This window comes from Pistacia vera, unplaced genomic scaffold (genome assembly GCF_008641045.1).
Source record: "Pistacia vera cultivar Batoury unplaced genomic scaffold, PisVer_v2 Contig524, whole genome shotgun sequence".
Lineage (NCBI taxonomy): Eukaryota > Viridiplantae > Streptophyta > Magnoliopsida > Sapindales > Anacardiaceae > Pistacia > Pistacia vera.
The window spans coordinates 1,149,413-1,170,109 of record NW_022196362.1 but is presented as its reverse complement, the minus strand read 5'-3'; the positions used below and the strand labels follow the sequence as shown (position 1 = coordinate 1,170,109).

Sequence of the window (20,697 nt, the reverse complement as noted above, 5' to 3'; positions counted from 1 at the left end):
TTTTCTTATTTAAATTACTTTAAGAGTGGGGGACTCGCATATTAAATGTTTAAGGTCCAGCCTATTGAAAATCTAATGATGTTAGCAAGTGATGTAGTTTGAAGCCATTGATTAGTTTGTTTTTGGTCGACTAAGAAGTTAATGTGGAAAGATAAACTGAAGGGTCCAAAACTCACCCACTACACTACCAATTCTGTATATAACAAAGAGATTAAATTGCTTTTATCATTGAGCAAGGTCATTTGATTCCACATGCATAACAAAAACTCATGACTCATTACTAAATAATGCAAATCGACAAAAACCTAACTTGGCTTTGACTTAGATGGATCAGGTTAAGGTAGCTAAACTAATCTTAGCACCCAACTTGCTACAGAAACATAAAATACACAAACAACTAAGAAATCTAAAATCCTTCTTTTCAATTCAGCATGAATTGAAATAGAGAATAATTATTAAAAAAAAAAAAAAAAAGAGTATTCTGTCATGATCACTAATACCTATTAGCTAAAGCTTACTACCAACCAAAAAAGAATTTCAATGTGCAGCAGAGGAAGAACCAATTTCGGTTGTTGGTTGTGGTGTTGGACTTGAGGTTTCTGACTTATTTGCCGGTGGTGGCTGGTTTTCGGTACTCCCTCGCTGGATTTCCTCCACCATTTTTACAACCTCTGGCATTTTTGGCCTCTGCTCTGGCATTCTCACAACACAAGCCATTCCTATTTGTAACATCTCCACCATTTCCTCCTCTATATTGGGGTACCTCAAAAGTGCTACATCAAACACTTCTGCAGTCCACTCTTCTCTAACCACAGAATTTACCCACCTTACCAAGTGAATAACCTCATCACCACCGGTGGCATGTATAGGTGACTTTCCTGTGAGAAGCTCGAGCAGCAAGACCCCGAAACTGTAAACATCAGACGCTTGGGTTGCTTTCCGACTGTCTGTTACTTCTGGGGCACGGTACCCAGCAGCTCGCATAACTGGTGGTGGCATTGGACTCATCAGTGTTGCCATACCGATATCAGAAACACAACCATATCCTTGAGGGTTGAGGAAAATATTTGAGGCTTTTATGTCTCCATGGACAAATTTCCCACCATTTTGTGTATGAACATGAGCTATACCTCTTGCTGCACCAATTGCGATTCTCACTCGTGTCTTCCAATCTAAAGACGTCTTTCCCTCCCCTCTTCTACCTGCAAATCAGAAATGCGTTAAGATAAAATTTTACATCTTTGAGCGAATTATACAAGAGACTGAACAAAATAATTGCAGTTTTTAACATACCATGTAACATTGCCGAGACACTTCCCTGACCATAATAATCATAAACCATAAGCTTCTCATCCTTGGAATAGTAATATGCTCTTAATGCAGTCACATTCTCATGCTTTAGATTCCCCACCACCTCCATTTGTTGTTCAAACTCCCTTTTTCCCACATTCACTTCCTTCAGCCTCTTCACCACCACTGTGGTTGCATCCTCCAATGCCGCTTTATAGGTTATCCCAAATGTTCCCTTTCCAAGCACCTCAGCAGAGGCTCTCAGCAAATCCTCCAAATCAAAGACGAGATTACAACCTTCAAAGAACACAAGACTGCCGTTCTTATCTTGGCTCTCAGAGGCCCCGGCCTTCAGTGACTTCTCTTTCTTTTGTGATTTCACTGGCAACCCATCTTCACCTCCTTTGTCAGAATAGCAATAGAAAATCAAAAGAACAACTACCACAAACCCCAATGCACAACCCCCTATAATTAATGCCAACAATGCATGTTCACTCAATTTTGTGCTTTTTCTCCTTGTTGGTTGTTCATTTGGTGGTTGAATTGGAGGAGCTGGAGGAAGGGCAATTTCTGGGGAAACATGGTTACCAACAAATGCCCCACTTGGAAATCTTTGAAGAGAGGGAGGCACACTTCCAGTGAGGTTGTTGTTGGATAGATTTAGCTGTTGCAAACTGGGAATGTTGAGATCAGGAATGTCACCCGAAAGCGAGTTGTTAGCAAGATTCAGGAATGTGAGGCGAGTCAAATTTGAGAGTGAAGAAGGGATATTCCCATTGAAATAATTGTTTGAAAGATCAGTAACTGTAAGACTCTTCCAAACTGAGAAATCTGAAGGCAATGGACCGGAGAAGTTGTTGAATTGGAGGTAGAGAGTGGACAAATTTTGGAGTTTTGAGAAATCAGAAGGGAATGAACCTGAGATACTATTGGATCTCAGACTCAGATTTTGTAGTGCAGATAATCGGCTAATGGTGTTGGATGGGACAGAACCTCGCAATCCAATTCCCGGCAACCTGAGGGCTATAACTCTAGAATTATCTTTATTACATGTCACTCCAGTCCATAAACTGCACACTGAGCTGTTTTCATGCCAATTGAGAGAGTGTGGATGATGAATATTATCAAGAAATTCCAGTAATGCTTGTTTATCTCCAACTGGGTCGGCTATAATAGGCAAGAAACATGTTCCCAACAAGACAATTGCAGAGAAAACACACCAGAGATTCATCTTGTCACTCATTTTCTCAGTGAAAAAGTGATGCAGCTAACTGGTTAAACTATATCGAAGCTGAAAAGTGAATTTGTTTCAGCAAATCTTGGTCACATCTACATGAAAATGAGTATAAGAGATGAATCAGAGTCAAGAAAACGAACACATTTAGTCTGATTTCTGATTATAAATTAATGCTATTTAAGTCAGAGACGTTTCATATCAGTTTTCATGTAAAAGAAAGAGGCTTAAAAGACTTCACAAATTCTGTTAGCGTTTTTTTATTGGTCAAAATAGACAATTGTAGATAAGTTAGGTCCAGTTGTTAATTGACTTTCTGTCACCTACTTTGATTGGCTGCCGAGAAAAACGTAGAAAGAGAGAAAAGGAATCTAAAATCTAACCTCCATTCACTCCATCGTTTCCACAAAACAAAACAAAGAATCATCAGTTCAAAAATCGAAAAGCCATAAACTTGCTTACTTGAGTCCAGATCGCATCAAAACATTCACAACCCAGAAATCTACACAGATTCAGAAACGCATTGAAGCTTCAGCCATCTTCAAGAATGTTGAATAAAATGGTAAACAAAGAACTGAAAAAGGGTTGAAGGAAGAAAGAAAGGAAGTGTTGATGATGAAGAAAGAATAACAGTAGTAGTGGTGATGAAGATGAGCTGTTGTTGCTTGAAAAGGCAGTATCACATGCAAGAAACCATTTTGATAATCATTGATAAGGCATTATATATTTATATTATAATTTGATAGCGCACGAACTGGAACCTGCATGTGGAGACAAAGAAAAGAAAGACACAACGGATATCAAGGGTTAAAACTTTTTAGAAACTACTTATATATTTTAACTAATAACTGCTACCTAATGTGGGGCAGGGCACACATATTTAGCTTATCAGAATCTAAATCTTCTTGTTAATAAATAATAACCTCTCTGTGTTTTCCGTGTTTCCGCCATTGATGCTTTGTTTCGACCTCCAAGATAAAAGAAATTATCATTCACTGTGAGTGAAAATAAATAAACTGATTCAATGGACGGTGGGGATGAAACGATATTCTTGAAAAGCATGCAGATTACGTCACTTGTAATTAAGTTGATTAAAAGAAAATTATTTTTATATTGTATTTTTAAATTATATAATATAGTCCAATATTATTATAACGATGAGCTAATATGAAATATGATACTTACCTAATCGTGTTGTGTTAGGCTGGGATTTTTATCCCATTATTTTATTTACATAAAAATTTATTAAGTCTTTATATTATGAAAATGCCACCGAAAGTGCATTTACAACCTCTTGTCAAAATCATGATATTATCTACATTTTACTGTTGAAATGCAATTATCATAAAGATTTTAATTAGAGCTACCAAAACACAATTAATTAAAGCTAAACAATTATAATTATTATCTATGATTAGCTGAAAATAAAATCACTGTGATAATTCCTTTTATTCACGGCTTCACGCCTAACGCCCAAGTTGTCAGAATTATGCTAAAATGGCCAATCTGATTACGACGTTAACTCCCCTCCTCTCTCTATTTAACGTTGACTTTCAAGTCCCTGTCACGAAAATCAAATCACCTCGAAACCGGCGTCAAATTCGTTTGTTCCCGCCAGGCTGAGCACCAATCAATGGCGACGGTGACACAGCTCACATCACAGTACTTCATTTATCTTGACACGTGCCACTTATTGCTTGGCCCGTCGAAGATTTATGACAAAAACTCATAAACACATACACAAGTGTCGTCGGTAGTAGGTCCCAGCCGTATGATCATTCACTCAATGGCGCCATAATGTTAATCACAGCCGTTCATCGTTGGTATACTATAAAATTTTAAGAAATAAACTTAGGGTTTATGTTTAAGTTTTTGATATTTAAAATCTTTATAAAAAAAATTGGAAAAATCACAAATTTTTCCAATTTATAATTTTATTGTTTCTAAGACTATAGATTATTAAATTTTTTTATATACCTCATTTTCAAAATTAATAATTATGTTTGAAACATATTAAAATAAGAGAGTATCAAAGTTTCTAGACTTTTTTTATTTTATTTTATTTTAAGTCAAACTTTAGGTTTAAAGTTCGAGGACTATATGGTATGGAGGCCCATTGAATCATTGATATAATAAGAAATTATTAAAATAAGATGACCCACAAAGCCAATTATCAAAAGTTAAGGTTGAAATGAGACAAAGGGATGATTTAGCCTAATAGTTCAATATCCACTATCCATGTTATGTGAAATCATTTATATTGTAGTATTTTATGTTATAACATATGCTTTATTCCATATTTATAATATTTATATTCTTTTAAGATTATGTTAAAAACATGTACAACTTTTATCATCTTGTTGAAACAAATAAGGGTTCTAAGTTTCTAACTTCTTAAGTTTTCTTTGACTATATCAAATAATCAAACTTCTAAATTCACCCACCTCGTGATAATTATTTTATCCTAAAGTTCATAAATAAATTTTACCATAAGCTTTTAATGCTTTTCTAATTAATATAATGCTGCTAATATCAGTAAACGTTTAAAATAAACGTTTTTATTTTTTTGGTTATATTTCATAGAATCTAGTCTAGGATACACAAACATGCTTTTGAAAAATAAGAAAATGTTTAAAATGTGTCCAAAAGCATTTCATGACTATGATACTGGTCTGATCATCATGCGATGTGATTGTTTTATAATAATTTAATTTTGAATTAGTCGTTTAATTATGCTTAATTTTATATTAATAATTTTGAAATTTGACAACAAATTGAGCTCGCTGGGTGACTACTTAATGAGCTTAGTGATATTATATTATATTATTTGGAAACCGTATACTCCATGTATTCTCAAAATTATCTTATTATTAAATTAGATAAATTAGAGAACCATTAAAAGTATAATTGATAGTAAATTATTTGTGTTATGACATGCTACAAAATATGGTGTATGTTAAATGAACCAAGATTATATTAGTTAATAATTCATATTCATTTTATTATATGATTTAATTAGTGCCAATTCTAAAAGATAACATTGTTAATCGGAAGGATTAGAGATGTGAGAGGACAATTAATTAAATTGAAAGGGTGGTGAGTTCATTTATAAAACGTTATTATATACATATATGGTATGAGATAAACATGGCTAATTTAATTTATATTATTCACTATAAACATTATGAGAATGTTGTTTTAGAAACTAATAAAGTTGGCTTATAGAGTTCATTGTTAGAGCAAATGGACTTATGGGTAGGTCCCTCGTAGCCGGACGACAGGACGTATCGACTAGAATTAACCAACTGACATGCCCATTTTTCATGTGAAAATTCTAACATCCAACGACATGTGGAGTGGGGCTTTAAACGACGTCGGTTTTACCGCCGATTAATTAAATAACCAGCATTTACATTTGATTGGTTTCGTTTCGTTTAAAGAAAATAAATAAATAGACAGACGCATGAGACCCGCGATATATCGCCAAAAGACTCAATTAAATTAATAAGAAAAATGGAAAAATGGATGATAACGAGAAAGAGAAGATAATAAAAAGAGTAAATTAAAAAAAAAAAAAGCCTGCACCAATCCCATACCAGACCATACCAATACCATTCTCATTTTTCACAACAAAACCGAACTCCAAAATATCGCGATAAATCGGAAGAAGATTTTCAAATCTTCAACCTCCGTTTATCTCTCCGTCGAGAAGACCAACAATCTCTCTCTGTAAGCTCTCCTTAAATCTCTCGCTCGCTATTTCTCCTCGTCTTGTTACTTACATTTCTTCTGTATTTGAATTAAACAAATAAAATATTTTCTTTTGCTTTATCTATTTTTTTATAGACCTGTTTGGTAACTGAGAAAATGGAAGTGAACGAGAAAATTTTTGAATCTCAGAAATCTGCGAACAGTTGTTCAAAGACTTTGTCTGTTTCCATGGAAAATACTAGATTTGTAGTACAAGATGCAAGCTGAGATTTGGCATTGAATCTATGACTTTAGAATTTGTTTTCCTGTAGTTGCAGATTTTCTCAGCTACCAAACAGTACTTCAGATAGAGTGATAATTACTGATGTGTTATATATATAGCTACTTAATTATGGTGGTTAATGGACTTAAATCTTGGATTATGTATAAACATATTAAAAGTGATGTTAGAATAAAAAATCTGGTAGAAATGATGCATTTATAGTTGAAGTTTAGCCAGAGTCGAATTTATTCCAAATTAATTGACCTGTATTATGGTTAATGACCCAGGAGAGAAAAGAATTCTCTGTAATTTGCTGGATAAAGGTCTAGTTTTTCATGTTCACAATCTTGTATTTGATAACAGTTCTAGGTTTGAAATTAGATTTGTGAATTGCTGAAACTGCAGCAAAACTCGCTATGACTTCGTGGAGGCTTAGTGTTGGTTTGGTCAATTGAAACTAACTGATGTTTTTCCTGTTAAACTGAGATGCTAAGTTAAGTTCAATTATCAACCCAGTTTTTTCTGTAGTTATATGTTAAATATTGAGGTTTTATGTTATTGTACCAGTAGATGCTTGATATCCTGAGTTTGTTTGAAGTTTAACTTTTTCTTGGTCAATTGGCTTCTGACTATTGTCTTGTGTTTTCATTTTCTTCTATTTTGGTGTCTTTGCAGGTCAATACAGAGGGGGATATACGTTTTCCACATCATCAGTAAGTTTGAGCTTGTTTTGTTCTGATAGTTATATAATGATATATTTTGGAGAAGTAGAATCTCATATATGCACATATGAAACTTTATATGCTCTCTTATATATAGTAGTTCTGCTTGATGATTGCTTCAGTTACTACATTACTCACTTTTGTCAATCATTTTTCTGACTTTGTTCTCTCGCATAGTAAGATTGATGAGACATTGTTCTTCCTGTGATAACTGTTTATATAAAAGTATAGTAATGAATATAACTGCTTCTACTATCTATTAATTGTTTGTTTAGATGTTGCAAATGAATTTTACAGAATGTGAGAGAAAGGACGTACTAAAATATTTATGTAGTGATCGTGTACATATCTTCTTGTAGTGGTCAGAGAAAAAGATGTGTGTTGGGAATATGCAGACAAATTGGATGGAAATAAGGTCAGATGTAAATTTTGCATGAGGGTTTTGAATGGTGGCATCAGTAGATTGAAGCATCATTTATCCCGTCTTCCAAGTAAAGGTGTAAATCCATGTAGCAAAGTGAGAGATGATGTTACTGATAGGGTAAGGGCTATAATAGCCTCAAAGGAGGATGTCAAAGAAACACCAGCTACTAAAAAACAACGGGTAGCAGAAGCTAAATCTCCTGGAAATTTATCTGCAAGTAAATCTCTTATGCCTTTGGATGCACCCTCTCCGATGACAAAAGTTTTCACTACTGTAACACCAATGGGAAATTCCCCTTTAAGCAACCAAGAAAATGCTGAGAGAAGTATTGCTCTGTTCTTCTTTGAGAATAAGCTGGACTTTGCTGTTGCCCGCTCGTCATCCTATCAACAAATGATTGATGCAATAGGAAAGTGTGGTTCAGGATTTATTGGTCCTTCGGCAGAAACTCTGAAGACAATTTGGTTGGACAGGATCAAATCTGAAGTGAGCCTACAGTCAAAAGATATTGAAAAAGAATGGGCTATGACAGGTTGTACTATAATTGCTGACACATGGACTGACAACAAATCCAGGGCTTTGATTAATTTTTTGGTTTCCTCGCCATCCAGAACCTTTTTCCTCAAGTCTGTAGATGCATCCTCCAATTTTAAGAACACAAAATGCCTGGCTGATTTATTTGACTCTGTCATTCAAGATTTTGGCCCAGAAAATGTTGTGCAGATAATCATGGATAGTAGTCTCAACTATACTGGAATTGCAAACCATATTTTGCAGAATTATGGAACCATTTTTGTGTCTCCCTGTGCTTCTCAGTGTTTAAACATAATCTTGGAGGAGTTCTCTAAGGTAGATTGGGTAAACAGATGCATTTTACAAGCACAAACTGTATCAAAGTTTATATACAATAATGCATCAATGCTTGATCTAATGAAAAAATTGACCGGGGGCCAAGAACTCATTAGGACTGGTATAACGAAATCTGTGTCGAATTTCCTGTCATTGCAATCTATGTTGAAGCAAAAATTGAGGTTGAGGCATATGTTCAAAAGCCCTGAATATTCTACAATTTCCTCCTATGAAAGTAAGCCACAAAGCGCATTTTGTATTGCCATTGTTGACGATAATGATTTTTGGAGGGCAGTGGAAGAGAGTGTCGCCATTTCTGAGCCCTTTCTGAAAGTATTGAGGGAAGTATCTGGAGGAAAACCTTCGGTGGGATCAATTTACGAGCTAATGACCAGGGCGAAGGAATCAATAAGGACATACTATATAATGGATGAGAATAAGTGCAAGATATTTCTAGATATAGTTGACAGAAAGTGGCGGGACCAACTTCATTCTCCTCTACATGCAGCAGCAGCCTTTTTGAACCCCAGTATTCAGTATAATCCAGAAATAAAATTTATTGGATCCATAAAGGAAGACTTCTTCAAGGTTCTGGAGAAACTGCTCCCCACGCCTGATACAAGACGCGACATCACCAATCAAATTTTAACCTTTACAAGGGCAAGTGGGATGTTTGGTTGTAAACTAGCAATGGAAGCTCGAGAAACAGTTTCACCTGGTATGTAATCAATTTCCGTTTCATCTGAATGTGTATCTTTTGTGTGTTTGTAAGGGGTATCTCAGGGTAGTAATCCGTAAATGTGATTATTCCTGGAGAGTAGTGTTATCCCCCTTGGTTATAGACAACATGAAAACTATTCATTAAATCTTAAAAGAGAAGTAACATATTATGGTGCTTCAAACTGAATCAATTAGTCAGAAGATGTGTCTTTTACATTAGTAATTTTCTTAGAAGTTTGCTGTTACCTTAGATAAGTTGACATGTCGGGTTTTGGATGTTTGCACTTGCAAGTTACTGGTAAATTTCATTGTAGATATTATGAGTAGTATGCAGTGTATGTCTGAAAATTTTGCTTCTTGTATTTTGGAACTTACAATTCATACATTGTAGGGCTTTGGTGGGAACAATATGGCGACTCTGCACCTGTGCTGCAAAGAGTTGCCATTAGGATACTGAGCCAAGTGTGCAGCAGTTTTACCTTCGAGAAACATTGGAGCACATTTCAGCAGATTCATTCGGAAAAGCGGAACAAGATTGATAAAGAAACATTGAATGACCTAGTGTATATAAATTACAATCTCAAGTTAGGAAGAACAAAATCTGTAGAAGCTGACCCTATACAATTTGATGACATTGACATGACTTCTGAGTGGGTAGAGGAGAGTGAAAGCCCAACTCAATGGTTTGATCGGTTTGGTTCTGCTTTAGATGGGAGTGACTTGAATACAAGACAGTTCAATGCTTCCATTTTTGGAGCAAATGACAATTTATTTGGCTTGTGATTGATTTTGTAAGCATCAATGTTGTATTTGTAGGATGCCCTTGTAATTGTTCTTGCTCTACATTCTAATAGGTTGTGGAAATTTAGAACTTATGAAAAATAATAACAAAGGGCCTGGTTGATTCATGATTTAATAGTTTTTTAATTAAAAAAAAGATAACAAAAATTCTTATGAAAATGTGTTCGATTGAATTGAGGCGAAATGTTTTCGAAAAAAGTTTTTCAATATAATTCTAACAACTAGTATAAAAATTACAAAACTATTAAATTTGGTTTTCATAGTTTTCTACCCTTTTTTATTTGAATTTTTTTTATTGAAATCAAACAAAAATTAAACATATAGAGATACAATTTAAATATTGAATTATACTTTTGAAAAATTACCTTTAAATTACAAAATACAAATCAAAGAGACCCAATTAGATCATAAAACTTACTCTTACTATTTTTATTGTAAATATCTTGTAATTTTTTATTTTATTTTTTTACGTTTTTAATACGATAATGAAATGAAAATAATTATATTCTAGGGTGCGTTTGGCTCCCTATTTTTATCCATATTCCCAATCCTATTCTCCAAATAATGTTTGGTACACTATTCCATAAATATTACCCTATTTTTTTAATTCTTTTAGACCCCATAAGGTTATTAATTTCACTAAATGCCCCCTGAATTTTTTTTTTAAAAATTAACAAAAACCCCCCCATCAACCCAACTTGTCAGATTCCGGCAACCACCGCCGGTGATAGCCGGAATCTGTACAATGGCCTAAATTCCGACCATAAATAGCCGGAATTACACCGATCTGGCCGTCGATAACGACCGTCAACTCTTGGCCGTTGTTTTGGCCTTTCCGGCCGTCGACGGCCATAACAGGCCGTAGATCTGGCCTTTTCCGGCCAGATCCGTGGTGGATCTAGCCGGAAAAGGCCATAATGATGCGTTACGGCACAGATCCGATCGGTCTGTGCCGTAACGAAATTTTCTGGCCAGATTCCGGCGGTGGCGGCCGGAATCTGACACTGCAGGTGGTGGGGGTGTTTTTGTCATTTTATATAGTAGAGTCTTTAATTAAATTAGTAAACCTAAGGGCTTTTTCATAAATTTTTTAAATTTACCTCAGAATACTCCCCGATCCAACAATCCAATACTATTCTCAAAATCCTATCCAAAATACTGCACCAAACAAACCCCTATATTTTTAATACGATCATAGTTCAGTTATTTACAATTGTTAAATTAAATATAGTTAAATAAAAAAAATATTTACGTTTAGAAGGCAGAGCTTATTGCAATTACAAACGTGGCGGTGAGCTCCTTCATTAATTTTATAACGCGTCTAAAAAGTTCTTAAAAGAGTTAAGAAGCAACAGAGTCTGTTACACGCACAAAGGATCGTCAATGGACTACGATTACAGAAACAGAGCGAGTTCAGGATATCCGCTGTACGGTCCTCCTCCTCCTCCCACATCATCAGCTGCACCGTCCAGCCATCCGATGTATCACCAGTCATCGTCTTTTTATCCGAAGATCGGTCAACATGGTGCTCACCCCATAGTCCCTCCCGTCTCTCGCTCTTCCTCTTATCACCAGACCTCATCACCTTCCTCCTCAGCCTCTTGTAAGTCTCAATTTCTATCTCAATCTGACGGCTATGATTAACTTTTGATTTCGAATTTGTGAATTTAGTTTTTAATTGAGATGATTGTGATGTGGTGCAGCGGGATTGGGAATTAGGGTTGCTTTAAAACCTGAGTATCGAATCACTGCTCCGGTACGATTTTTTTGTATTAATTTTTTATTTTTCTTTTTTATCAAAAAGTTTTTGATTACATTGTTAATTATTGATTGTTTAGCTCCGTTGTTTGTTTTAGTTTTTTCTTAGATTGAGTGTTGATTAATTTAGTTGGTTTTATTTCTACACGATTATTTTGAAGCCTCAATTGTCGGCACAAATAGGAGATATTCCCCGGAGCAATTTTCAATTTGATTTTGACTTTGAAAGAAGGGTTTTGGCTGAAGCCGAGAAGGATAGCCAGAACTGGAGCAGGCTTGGGATGGAAAATGTTCCATCAAAAACCACTGAATCTACTTCTTCATTGGTATGTTCTTTTGGCAGGTTGATTGGTTATCAGAAAATAATATGCTTTTAGGCAGGATATATGTATATTTTTAAAAAAATCAGCTTTAGGTGTTATAATAGACATTATTGTTAATGCAGGGCTCGGTTGGGGATCCTGTGGTGAGCAAATACATTGCAGCAGGACTCAACCGTGATGCTGTTCCCATTGCTGTTGCAAACTATGGAGACAACCCGACCAAGGTATTTGTTTGAGCTTGTTCGGTGCATGTTAATTTTCAGTGTAATCTCTATGTTCTGAGGACTTGAAGATTGTCATTTCGTTATTATTTACATAAGATATGTTCCAATTGTGGAATTGGAAATGCTAAGATTATTATGGGAGTTCATCTGCTTCTTTTGTTGCTTTTCCTATCTCTAAAATGAATTTTGATTGTAATACTAGAGGAGGAAAACATTTGGCAATTGAAGAGGTGACTTATCATTAGTCATGCTTATCATTTTTCATTATGATAAATAGATGTTCAATTTCTTTTATAACTAGAATAATATCGTTAGAATTACATTATTAAATAGTTTGTCACTTTTTTTCTTCCAAAAAAAATATGAACAGAATTTATATTCTTGGTTTACTGCTTGAGTTTTTCTATCAAAAGGCCAATAAAAAAGCTCCTTATTGAATTTGGACTGATGACTTATGCCTCATGATTATTTTGAGCTAGCTGATTTGCAATGCAAAATTAAAATCATGCTCAGAGTATTCCTGTCTTTTTTTTTTTCTGCTTTTATGTCATGTGGCATGCTGTAGCCATTGTTCATTTCTTGAGCAGCTCAACTAAGAGATGCCTTCATTTTTCTCCCCTGCAGATTCGGGACTTTGTCAATGGTTACACTCTCCTACGAGAAATGGGATTTTCACCTAGCAGTGTTGCGGAAGTACTACTCATGTATGATAATGACAAAGACAAGGCAGTGGCACATTTCCTTAACAATTCATCATGAAAATACCTAAATGGTTCTGTAATACGGAGTTTTAGTGTGACAGTAGTATATATAAAGTTCAGTGTTTGCTTCATGAATGCAGGTTTATTCTGATTGTATAAAGATAGCCAACAATCTATTGGTGAGGCCCCTGTATTAAAAGTTGTATGTAAAAGCATAAACAACTATATTAACTTGGCAAACTATTGGTGGATGAAATTAAAATGGTTGATCACGTTCTCTTGTTTATATTAATTGGGTTACTGGTGTTGGTCACAGATTCAAGTTCAATTTATGATAAACATTCATTTTACGTTGTACAGAATTTATAAAAACCTCTACCTATTTTCTTTACTTGAGAAGATTCATCTTTAACTGCACCGAGATCTCCACATAAAAGTCTCTTAAAACTTGATGCCCCACACAATATATTCAAGAGATGAACTGAATATTAATGTAAGACATGATATAGCAACTGACATCTCGGTACAACCAATCTCTTCACTAAATGGAGCAATCACCTCATAAAAGAATGAATCGTATTTCTATATTTTGTCGAAAGAATAATCCACATTTGTTGATGATACACCAGGTTCCCGAAAATAATCTCTGTAATTCATGTTTAAATATATCTGCTCTAAGCTACCTACTCCATAATGATTCTGTGGTTTATTCTCTCCATGTTATGTCTTTCGAAAGAAACCGAATCAACTTCTGAGGGGCAAGAGGTCCAACAGAGCAATTTATTCTTTGTCAAGCAGAGTGCAACCTGGTAAGAGTTAAAAAAAAATCTCCCTAAAAACTGTGTCGGTATCAGGTGTTATATTTGCTTCTCAGGATGTTGAACCCAAATTCGATCAAACTCCGGCACAAATAGCTCCTGAAACACAAAAATAAAAATTCAATGACATAATGACAATTTCCATGTTGGAGCACATGCATCATAAAACTTGTTCATATACTCTTATTAAGTTAGGTGCATCGTCAAGCATATCTGATAACTTTGGAAAATTTTCAAGTTCATCATCCAGGGAAGCATGATTGCATATTGGCTGCATTAGGTCTGTGTTCATGGGTAAGAGAGCGAGAGAGAGAGAGAGAGAGAGAGACCTGATGACCAAGATGAGCAGCAAAACTTAGCTTCGTCAATGTGTTTGACATCAAGCCCAAGAAACCAGGATCCAACACTGACATCATCATGGGCATAGGTACGAAGTATAGATCTGCACACAAAGTAAATGGGTAATCAGTCCTTGCTCTTTATGTTGATAGGAAAAAAGGATGACATACAAAAGAAATGAACTGACTTATTGATGGAGATGAATTTAGCCAAAGCTTGTGATATGACAAACATTTCACTTGACGCATGGCGGAAGTATCTGTTGGATGCAAGAAAAATATTCAATACATATGGCAAACATGCAAGGCAATGAAACGTTACACAAACATATTTAGATACTGACTGTTTCTTATCACCGAACTTCCACCATTCTGATTCGTACCATTTATGGCCTCTGCAGTTCAGAGAAGTCCAGCAGTTAAAAAGTATGAGAATAATAGATAATATTCAATTTCATTTGTGACTATATTACAAATTGTCTTTCATCTATATTTTGAGGCCAAACTCACAGCTCAGAGAAGACTTCGCCAGATTTCATACACCCAATATAAGCACGAGGCTTGTCGACATAAGTAGCAAGTGTAGCTCCCAAGGCATCTGTGAAGAAAAGAAGGATAAGCCGCAGGAGGACATATTATCAGAAGTTAATAATAAACCATAAACACAATGCTAATTGAAAGAATACATTTCCCTAGTGTCTTATGAGAAAATAGGATGGCCAATAGCATATAGTTTATGACGTGAATACACTGTTCAACTTACGTCAAGCAAAGGCATGTATCTTCATGACTAAAATTTGACTCTCAATTCAATCATTTTTATAGCATTCAGGTCAAAACAAAAAGCATGGCCCAGGAAACAGTGGCATGGGCAAACCAAATTGTTAATTTTAAGCAGATGCGAGACAAGGTTTTACTATGCTACTCAGTCAACTGATTCTAAAAATTTAGATTTTCAAAGTTCATATAAAGCATAATAGAAAGGCAATAGGCAATATTACTCTATTATGAAGCTACTAACCGATATTCACATAAATATCATCGTTGACTTTAGCATAAAACTCAGCATCCCACTTATCAGCAGCATAAGCAAAGAACAATTTAGCCTTCTTCGGAAACTCCTCAGGTGACTCCACATGGTTTTCCTGTCAAAAAGGTGGGCTAAAACCAATCAGATCTAGAAAGCTTATTTTGTTTGAACCTTGGAAATGACACCCTGTACCAGGCTTTCATGGGCATAAGCATTGCCATTTATCTAGGCTACTCCATCCAATGAAGTTTATTAAAAACATAAAAATTTAAAAACTGTTAAAATATGGCACTTTCAAGTCCAGGAAAATACAGAATGAACTTGATGACCTATTAAGACATACAAGGATGATGAAGTCATTGGTCTGTTTATGCTCGCTGTCTATGCCGTTGTCCAAACTGTTCCCATGATTGCCACTGCAGAAGAACATATCATCAGAACAAAGAGTTCTATCCAAGCATCACATTGAATTGATCACGACTATAAAAAGAAAAAACTAAAACAATTATTACTAGAAAGAGTATTAAACCTTCTTCCAATTACAAATCGTGCAATTATTCCCTTATCATTCTCCAGTTTTTTCAAAGCTGTACCTACAAAAGTAAAGAATTGTGTTCAAGATTCCAGGGGCAATTAGAACAAACTTCATTGAGAGAAATTCTTATTTCCAAAACCCCATCTCATGTTTGATTATAGAACATTTGAAAAAGAGAATACCCTAGGTCCGTAATGAGCCAACAAAAAAGGAAAGTAGTTTACCGGTTCCGATCCATGCTTTACGAATCGCATCTCTATTCTTTTTGCGGCCAAACTTTGTTAGTATTCCTATGACAACTAATGGTCTCTTCTCTGAGCGATTATCATTAGTATCTACGGAACTCTTTGAACCAAAACCCTCTTGTCTAGCCGTAGCCAACTGCATCTCAAGTTCTGTTAACTTCTTTTGTTGCTCCCTAATAAGAATCAACAAATAAGAGTGATTTCTATCAGAATTCTGACTCATGAAAAGAACTATAAACCAGACCAATTTTCAAAAACAAGACGAGAAAAACCCATTAACAACCAATAATCCTGAGATAAATTAGGCGCATTTTCGACAAACTCAAACCAAAATGCCAAAATTAAATTTACCTGCAAGCTATGATTTTCAAAGTATCATCCACTGATATTGCAGATTGCCCCTGAACATCAATTAACAATAAGTAACAAAACTCAAATCATGACATGTCTTTAAACTTATTTAACTGATTAAAGAAAGTGCCGACATCTAAATTCCAAACAAAAAATAACCCAACAAAATTAATAAAGCACATACTCACCAGACCAGTGATTCTATCAAGCTCTTTTATCATATGAACCCTATTCTGAGCATCTTGCCACAATCTATCACAATCCCACCAAAAGGAAACATTTTTACTCAACTGGAGACTAAAAACAATTTTTTTACGAACAAAATTGGAGAAAACTAACCTGCCGGCAACATAAATGGAAGCTAAGGTGGCGAACATGAAGAACAAAAGAGATGAAATTGGGGTCTTAACCACCGTACTCGATAGCCTATTACTCGATCCCCTGCTCTGCATGTTGCTCAATTTCTTTAGTAAAGTTGGAATCTTTCTCAGTGGATCCAACAATCGAAACAGTATATGAAACTTTTGCTGGATCTTCTATGTCGGTTTGTTGTTTAAAATGTGAAAATGAGATCTGTTATTAGTTTAAAGTGTGTAAATGGAGTTCGTTTTGCGGTGAAGTCTTCTGGATTTCAATGTCACTTCACCAAATAACGAACCTCGTTCAGGTGAAATTTTTTTAATTAAGTCTTTTCTTATATAAAATATTTTAAATTTAAGAAATATGAAAATAAGTTTCATATTTTTTATAAGGTTTTAATAGAAAATTGAATTTTGTTTATATTTTTTTGTTCAATACCATATTAAAAATTCTTAATTCAATGAATTTGTAGTTGGCTTTATAAAGCTAAAATTAAATACATTTCCTAAAAGGTTTTTTAATTTATTACAGAAATTTTAGAAAATGTTTTCAAAATGTTAAAAGTAATAATCATTTCCTGATATGTTTCTTTGAATAGAAATGTAATTAAGAGAATTTCTTAATAAGCTTAAGACCCCATTCAATGTAGAATTCAAAATTTTCGTCTTAAAAAAAAAAAAAATTAAAACTGCTTTATTCTAAATGTTATATAAAATAAAATATCTAATTTGAGTAATTATTATTGAATAAAACCAATATCAAGCTTTGCTCAGCACATATGAAGCCCAACAAACATGGTTTTGATAAAGCTTTAAAACTTCTGCTCAGCCATTACAGGCCTCTATAGAGAGCCCATCTTGGCCCAACCAAAAATCATAATCATCAATCTTTTTTGGGGGTTTTAAGATTTTTTCTCGTACTATCTTACTTTTTTTTTTTTTTTTTTTTTAAATAGAGTGTGTGGATAGTTTATATGTATCGACTATCCAAGTAAGTATTAGCACAACATCTACCTACACACTCTCATGTCATAATCACCCGCTTAAATTTTGGAAGCCAAGGAGTTTGAACTGGACTGCGCACCTTAAAACCACATCACAATGTTCTTCTACCACTTGACTTCCAAGTTAGTTTTGTACGATCTTACCTTTTCTTATTTTACTGAAATTTAATTTTGATAGTTTTGATTTTAGAGTTTGATTATATTAAAAGAAAAAAAAAAAAAGGATACTCAACGTTTAATTTAGGGCATCAATGTATGAAGAGAACCGCAAAGAATTTACATATATTTTATACTACTTTATATATTCATTACAATATATATACAATCAATATAAATTGTAAATGTATGAAAAATAATTAACACTTTCTTAAGACGAAAGGCTTCAAGAGAAATTCTTAATTCTAGGGTTGTGTACTTGTGTGTGATAATACAATTGAGGCAACCAGCTGTGGCTGATAGTGCAAAAGTTCATCAAGTGGTAATTAATAAGAGTTAATATGGAATTAATTGATTCTTTTTACGGAACCCGTCTTTGACTTTGCCTTTATATTGAATGTTAGTTTAGCGTCATTAATCAAGAGTGTCAGCTTCAGCATCACAATCACTTAAAACAATCCAACACTTGATGATAGATGTGATCACTTCATGTTTTTGGAGCCTTTAAACTGGTATTAGAATCACCGTGGAGGAGGAGTATTCTATTCAATCAATTATGTGAAACTTTGAATTGGAAAAATAATATTGAATTTGCGATGACGAAGGTGGTGATGCTGTAAAATGAGCTGCATGCATCATCGTGAACGTCAAGGTCTTTAGTTATATTAAACTTTCCTCAGACTGATAGATTGGCGTAGTACAAAAAAGTCCACAGTGTTCTTGTGACAAAAACCTATTGTTTTGTCCTTATGGGAGCTGTATAAATCATAGTAAAACATATTAACCCAAGAGAGCCACATATCTAGTTATCAAATCGATTAAGGAGTCTTCATTAGTGGTAGAAACTAAGGAGCTCCTGCCTCCTGGGCCTGTATGCTGCAGCCAACTCATTTGAATTAATTTGCGAAACGTTGAATGTATAATAATGAGGCCTTGGATTCTGATATGCAGAGATTAAAGGTTAAAGATCTCTCTGGGAATATTTGCCCGAATGATAATGAATATGACAATAAACCAAGAATTGAATCATTGATTATCTTTGCTGGATGAGTATTTGACTAATTAATTCGATATTAAAAATTATTCAAAGCCAGTTAACCATGAAAATTTGCACACCTACCTCCCAATCACAGTAAGTTAAGCTCAATTTTCGAAAAGCTCGTATGAGCAGGACATCTCCATTATTCATCCTTCACGATTTAGCAATCGCATCACCGAATAGATTTCACATTCTTTCATCTAATATTTTGTGTTGGCGTGGCGTCCCTGTGACTGTGAGTTATTATTAACTTTGAAGATTGCAGTGCAGATAGATTAGTATGTTAATCACTCCATATCATCTGAATAGTTAATCTTTTGGGATGGATAATTACACAAAAACAATGTCACTTCACTTAATATATGTATATATAGTGTGTAACTGAATCAATAATGTGAACTCGGGTTGGGGCAGAATATTGAATCAATAATGTGAACATTTAAAAACGTTGAAACATGACGAAGGTGGTGACGGTGTAAAATGGTGTGCATGCATCATCGTTAACGTCAGGGTGTTGTTGAGAAATTAAAGATCTACTGTGTTGTTTTGTGGTCGACACAAAATGGGCCACAAAAACCTACTTGTTTTGTCGTTGTGGTGAGAGGGAGTGTATAATTAATTACATTTTTGACGTCTACTGATCAGTCTCTATTGGCGGTGCATATTGAGGAGCTCCTCCGCCCGCTGCAGCTAGCCACCTTATACTTTAATATAGTCTATTTAATTTTGAAATGTACGTATGCTACTGCTACTCACCGACTTCAATTTGCTAATAGTTTAAGCACTCACGCAAAAGATAATAATATATAGTACATATTCAGATTATAATATAAGCTTTATTTGGAGGAAATCTCATGGCAAACATGTTTCACGATGCAAGATGACAAGATCAATAAGTGAAAAGTAAAGAAATAATTTGTTGAATGTATGATTGGCTCGAGGAAGACAGCCACCACCACATGTTTGGGGCCTTGAGATTGTGATAATACATAGTATACATTAATAGTTGCACCACCCAATCCAAGGGCCCATGTTATTTTCCTTCTTCGTTGTATCAATTGTTTATAAATATAGAAATACTAGTCTTACAAAGGTAAATATAAAAGGGGTATACGAAGATAATTGTTACCCTTGATCTTAATGATTTCTCTCTCTCTCTCTCTCTCACTCTCCGTTCTTTCTTTGTTTTTTCCTTTTTGCTGACATCACTTTGTAGCCCTCTTTGTATTGTCTTTGTAAGGATAACATTTTTCTTATAAATATTTGCAACCATGCAATTTATAAAACTTTAAATTTCGATAAAAAAATAATCCTACACATATAAATTTTTCTAAAAATATTTATTAAATGACAAGTTTTGCATGACCGTCACACAATTGTTTAATGTATTTAGCATATTTTTAATTTTTAATATTTCAATAGTTATATGTAATATCATTTTTGTATATTTTAATTTAGTTAAGGTGTGTACAAACTAGTCCGAATACTCCCGATGAAAAGAAAAGTGCAATGAGTTCTTAGGTCATGTAATTGGTGTGTATATATATGTAATATAATGTTTAGGGTGCATTTGGTTCAGGGAATGTTGTATTACTGAAAAGATAGATTATTAGGAAATCTTTAGAGAAATGTGTTTGGTTAGTTGGAATAAATTAGTGGGTATGTTATAATAATATGTTTGATTGGGAGAATAAATGAGTGGGTATGTTATGGATCACAAATCCATGGTCGAAAACATCTTTACCGTCACACGACCGGCAAGATCCCGTCAGTTTTGCCCCAATATGGTGACTTTTGCCAACG

The 20,697-nt window shown here is 34.5% G+C and overlaps 4 protein-coding genes across 6 annotated transcripts; 2 read left to right on the top strand and 2 right to left on the bottom strand.

Annotated features, from left to right (window-relative positions):
• Nucleotides 1-224: 224 nt before the first annotated feature.
• On the bottom strand, nucleotides 225-3,233 carry LOC116106920 (probable inactive receptor kinase At4g23740). Of its 3 annotated transcripts, none has more exons than XM_031393223.1 (3): nucleotides 2,987-3,233; nucleotides 1,294-2,619; nucleotides 225-1,202 (listed from the first exon to the last, which is right to left on the bottom strand). In XM_031393223.1, exons 2-3 carry the CDS (start codon nucleotides 2,531-2,533, stop codon nucleotides 538-540), a joined length of 1,905 nt encoding a protein of 634 aa, XP_031249083.1. In that variant the 5' UTR covers nucleotides 2,534-2,619; nucleotides 2,987-3,233; the 3' UTR covers nucleotides 225-537. The 3 variants fall into 3 exon arrangements, with proteins under 3 accessions (XP_031249083.1, XP_031249085.1, XP_031249084.1); XM_031393225.1 differs by lacking the exon at nucleotides 2,987-3,233 and adding an exon at nucleotides 2,908-2,968; XM_031393224.1 differs by lacking the exon at nucleotides 2,987-3,233 and having other exon boundaries at nucleotides 1,294-2,883.
• A 2,911-nt stretch (nucleotides 3,234-6,144) lies between these two features.
• Nucleotides 6,145-10,105, top strand: LOC116106816. The gene is made up of 4 exons (XM_031393133.1): nucleotides 6,145-6,253; nucleotides 7,173-7,210; nucleotides 7,579-9,210; nucleotides 9,604-10,105. Coding segments are annotated over exons 2-4 (2,025 nt in total). The 5' UTR covers nucleotides 6,145-6,253; nucleotides 7,173-7,209; the 3' UTR covers nucleotides 9,996-10,105.
• A 1,188-nt stretch (nucleotides 10,106-11,293) lies between these two features.
• LOC116106883 lies at nucleotides 11,294-13,305 on the top strand. Its single transcript, XM_031393181.1, has 5 exons — nucleotides 11,294-11,616; nucleotides 11,717-11,769; nucleotides 11,933-12,097; nucleotides 12,217-12,318; nucleotides 12,943-13,305. Exons 1-5 carry the CDS (start codon nucleotides 11,397-11,399, stop codon nucleotides 13,075-13,077), a joined length of 675 nt encoding a protein of 224 aa, XP_031249041.1. The 5' UTR covers nucleotides 11,294-11,396; the 3' UTR covers nucleotides 13,078-13,305.
• Nucleotides 13,306-13,556: 251 nt separating this feature from the next.
• LOC116106884 (hydroxyproline O-galactosyltransferase HPGT1) lies at nucleotides 13,557-17,014 on the bottom strand. Its single transcript, XM_031393182.1, has 12 exons — nucleotides 16,676-17,014; nucleotides 16,525-16,588; nucleotides 16,337-16,386; nucleotides 15,965-16,158; nucleotides 15,735-15,798; nucleotides 15,549-15,621; nucleotides 15,197-15,320; nucleotides 14,686-14,773; nucleotides 14,520-14,570; nucleotides 14,364-14,435; nucleotides 14,167-14,279; nucleotides 13,557-13,936 (listed from the first exon to the last, which is right to left on the bottom strand). Exons 1-12 carry the CDS (start codon nucleotides 16,786-16,788, stop codon nucleotides 13,914-13,916), a joined length of 1,029 nt encoding a protein of 342 aa, XP_031249042.1. The 5' UTR covers nucleotides 16,789-17,014; the 3' UTR covers nucleotides 13,557-13,913.
• Between the last annotated feature and the right edge of the window lie 3,683 nt (nucleotides 17,015-20,697).

What these genes read in the sequence shown, in the direction of transcription:
- LOC116106883 (XM_031393181.1), top strand. Translation starts at nt 11,397, where the DNA reads ATGGACTACGATTACAGAAACAGAGCGAGTTCAGGATATCCGCTGTAC. An exon ending in AGTATCGAATCACTGCTCCG is followed by an intron (nt 11,770 to 11,932) that starts GTACGATTTTTT and finishes ATTATTTTGAAG; the next exon opens with CCTCAATTGTCGGCACAAAT. An exon ending in ATGGAGACAACCCGACCAAG is followed by an intron (nt 12,319 to 12,942) that starts GTATTTGTTTGA and finishes TCTCCCCTGCAG; the next exon opens with ATTCGGGACTTTGTCAATGG.
- LOC116106884 (XM_031393182.1), bottom strand. Translation starts at nt 16,788, where the DNA reads ATGCAGAGCAGGGGATCGAGTAATAGGCTATCGAGTACGGTGGTTAAG. An exon ending in AAATTCATCTCCATCAATAA is followed by an intron (nt 14,280 to 14,363) that starts GTCAGTTCATTT and finishes CTTTGTGTGCAG; the next exon opens with ATCTATACTTCGTACCTATG. An exon ending in CTGCTCATCTTGGTCATCAG is followed by an intron (nt 13,937 to 14,166) that starts GTCTCTCTCTCT and finishes TTTGTGTTTCAG; the next exon opens with GAGCTATTTGTGCCGGAGTT.
- LOC116106920 (XM_031393223.1), bottom strand. Translation starts at nt 2,533, where the DNA reads ATGAGTGACAAGATGAATCTCTGGTGTGTTTTCTCTGCAATTGTCTTG. An exon ending in TGTCTCGGCAATGTTACATG is followed by an intron (nt 1,203 to 1,293) that starts GTATGTTAAAAA and finishes TCTGATTTGCAG; the next exon opens with GTAGAAGAGGGGAGGGAAAG.
- LOC116106816 (XM_031393133.1), top strand. An exon ending in TCGAGAAACAGTTTCACCTG is followed by an intron (nt 9,211 to 9,603) that starts GTATGTAATCAA and finishes CATACATTGTAG; the next exon opens with GGCTTTGGTGGGAACAATAT.